The sequence below is a fragment of the Nicotiana tabacum genome, chromosome 21 (genome assembly GCF_000715075.1).
Source record: "Nicotiana tabacum cultivar K326 chromosome 21, ASM71507v2, whole genome shotgun sequence".
In the NCBI taxonomy this organism is placed as follows: Eukaryota; Viridiplantae; Streptophyta; class Magnoliopsida; order Solanales; family Solanaceae; genus Nicotiana; species Nicotiana tabacum.
This window is the reverse complement of record NC_134100.1, coordinates 79,734,378-79,736,503: the sequence shown is the minus strand read 5'-3', so window position 1 is coordinate 79,736,503 and position 2,126 is coordinate 79,734,378. Positions and strand designations below refer to the sequence as shown.

At 37.2% G+C, this 2,126-nt stretch overlaps 1 protein-coding gene across 1 annotated transcript; it reads right to left on the bottom strand.

The window, feature by feature from the left end:
• Positions 1–959: 959 nt before the first annotated feature.
• LOC107816201 (histone H3.2) lies at positions 960–1,610 on the bottom strand. The gene has a single exon (XM_016641892.2). It carries the CDS (start codon positions 1,558–1,560, stop codon positions 1,150–1,152), a length of 411 nt encoding a protein of 136 aa, XP_016497378.1. The 5' UTR covers positions 1,561–1,610; the 3' UTR covers positions 960–1,149.
• Between the last annotated feature and the right edge of the window lie 516 nt (positions 1,611–2,126).

Below are 2,126 nucleotides of genomic sequence, written 5' to 3'. Positions count from 1 at the left end.
TGCGAATTTCACACCATTTTCAAATGTCTATCCAACCATCAATCCTTAAATGGTATGCCTTCATTTAAGGCATACCATCTATTCAGGAGATATTGATATCCACAAATGTAACTTTTAGGTCTGGTTGAATATACAGAAAGCAACTCAATTTGAGCAAGTATGACTGTGACACTGCTTATCCCAATAGATTACAGTGACTGGTTCTATCACTTGATTGACACATTCAGATGCAGCAGCAGTCACTTTGCTAGAAGCGAAAAAAAAACTTACCCTACATCCGTTGTTAAAAGTACTAATAATGAGAAAAGGTAACAGCTGATGAAACCATTTGCATGCATAAACTTAGTACTTCAAGTCAGACTGAAACTAAAAAGCAGCTCTATTTGGCAACATAGACCAACAACCTTAGGTAAGACAAGGGTAAAAACTTACAAAAAAATTGCGGAAGATGAGATGCCTCACAAAAGACCAATCATCTTAGTTTAATACAACTCATTTTGCCAGAACCTAAAGTCAAACAGAAAACTCATCAAATGGCTAATCCATATCTAAAGCAGCCAAGTTCAACCCTTGATGACTAACGTGACAAAAGAAACATCTACCCTCCTACAACAATAGTAAATAAGCATTTAATACAAACCCAAATCAATCTAAGTTTCAAATAACGATAAAGGAAATAGTTAGAACAATCCCTACGCCACAGAGAGGATTTTAATTCCATGTTTAACTAATAGTGTCAGGACTTGGGAACTGCTAGTATTGAGTTCCATTTCCAACAAAGACATAATCTTTTTCTTTGTTTTTTGGTAGGGTGTGGGGGATTAATATTCCATAAGCTGAATAGGAAGTGTCAAGCACCAGTAAGAAGTGAAAAAGGAGACTGTAATTTCATGTTTCTATTGAGTGCCTCCTAAAAAATAATCAATCTTCAAACACAAAGTACAAACGCTAATAAGATGTAACGGCAAAATGAACTACAAATTTCATTAATAAGATTTCAAAGTACTAATAAACCAGAGGTTTTACATATACTTTGATTGAAATAAGTCACTTGATTTACATCACTAACCCCAACATTCAGCAAAAGACACAAAAACAATGCCCTAGATCAGAGAACACGAATTAACCATAAGCATAACAAGCTTCATCCTAAGCCCTTTCACCGCGAATCCTCCTAGCAAGCTGCATGTCCTTAGGCATGATAGTAACCCTCTTAGCGTGAATGGCACAGAGATTTGTATCTTCAAAGAGGCCAACAAGGTAAGCCTCAGCAGCCTCTTGTAGGGCAGCAACAGCACTGCTCTGGAACCTCAGATCTGTCTTGAAATCCTGTGCTATTTCTCTCACTAGCCTCTGAAATGGCAACTTCCTTATCAACAACTCTGTTGATTTCTGGTACTTCCTGATTTCCCTTAAAGCTACAGTTCCTGGACGGAAACGGTGAGGCTTCTTCACTCCTCCGGTCGCCGGAGCTGACTTTCTCGCTGCCTTGGTAGCTAGCTGCTTCCTTGGAGCCTTACCACCTGTTGATTTGCGAGCTGTTTGCTTAGTACGGGCCATTTTGTAGATTGGGAATTGCTTTGATTGTGAGATAATGGTGAAATTGTGAGGTGTGCTGGGGAAGTTTTATAGGAGGGAAGTGGGGGCGGGAATTTTGGGAAATTTTGAAAAGAGTTTGAAGTTTTTTGAGAGTGAATGAAGTCCGTTGATTGATTGAGTATTTGTGTTAACGGTGGAGATTTGAAAGAGATGATAGGTCGGATTGTAATCTATGTGCTACCAAAGTAACAAATCAGTAGTCGCCACGTGGTTAAGTTTGTTACTTTCTAATTTGTTTTCTTTCCGATTTTTTAAACATGTTTTCTTTCTGATTGTACTTGCGTGTTTACTTGTCGTTTCTATTTTTGCCACAATTTAAACTCATCAAGTTTAATTAAACCCATCTAAAATATTTTCTGTTTAATTGAAATTAAACTGCTTATTTCAGATAGAACCTTCAATTTCTCCATACGAAAGGTAGGATTTAAGATCTTTTTGTGCTATCTTCATACTTGGTTGATGGATTGGAGTGGAAACGCTTTTGATAAACATAATTCTTAGCAAATATCTCTTAAATTAATTCTTCT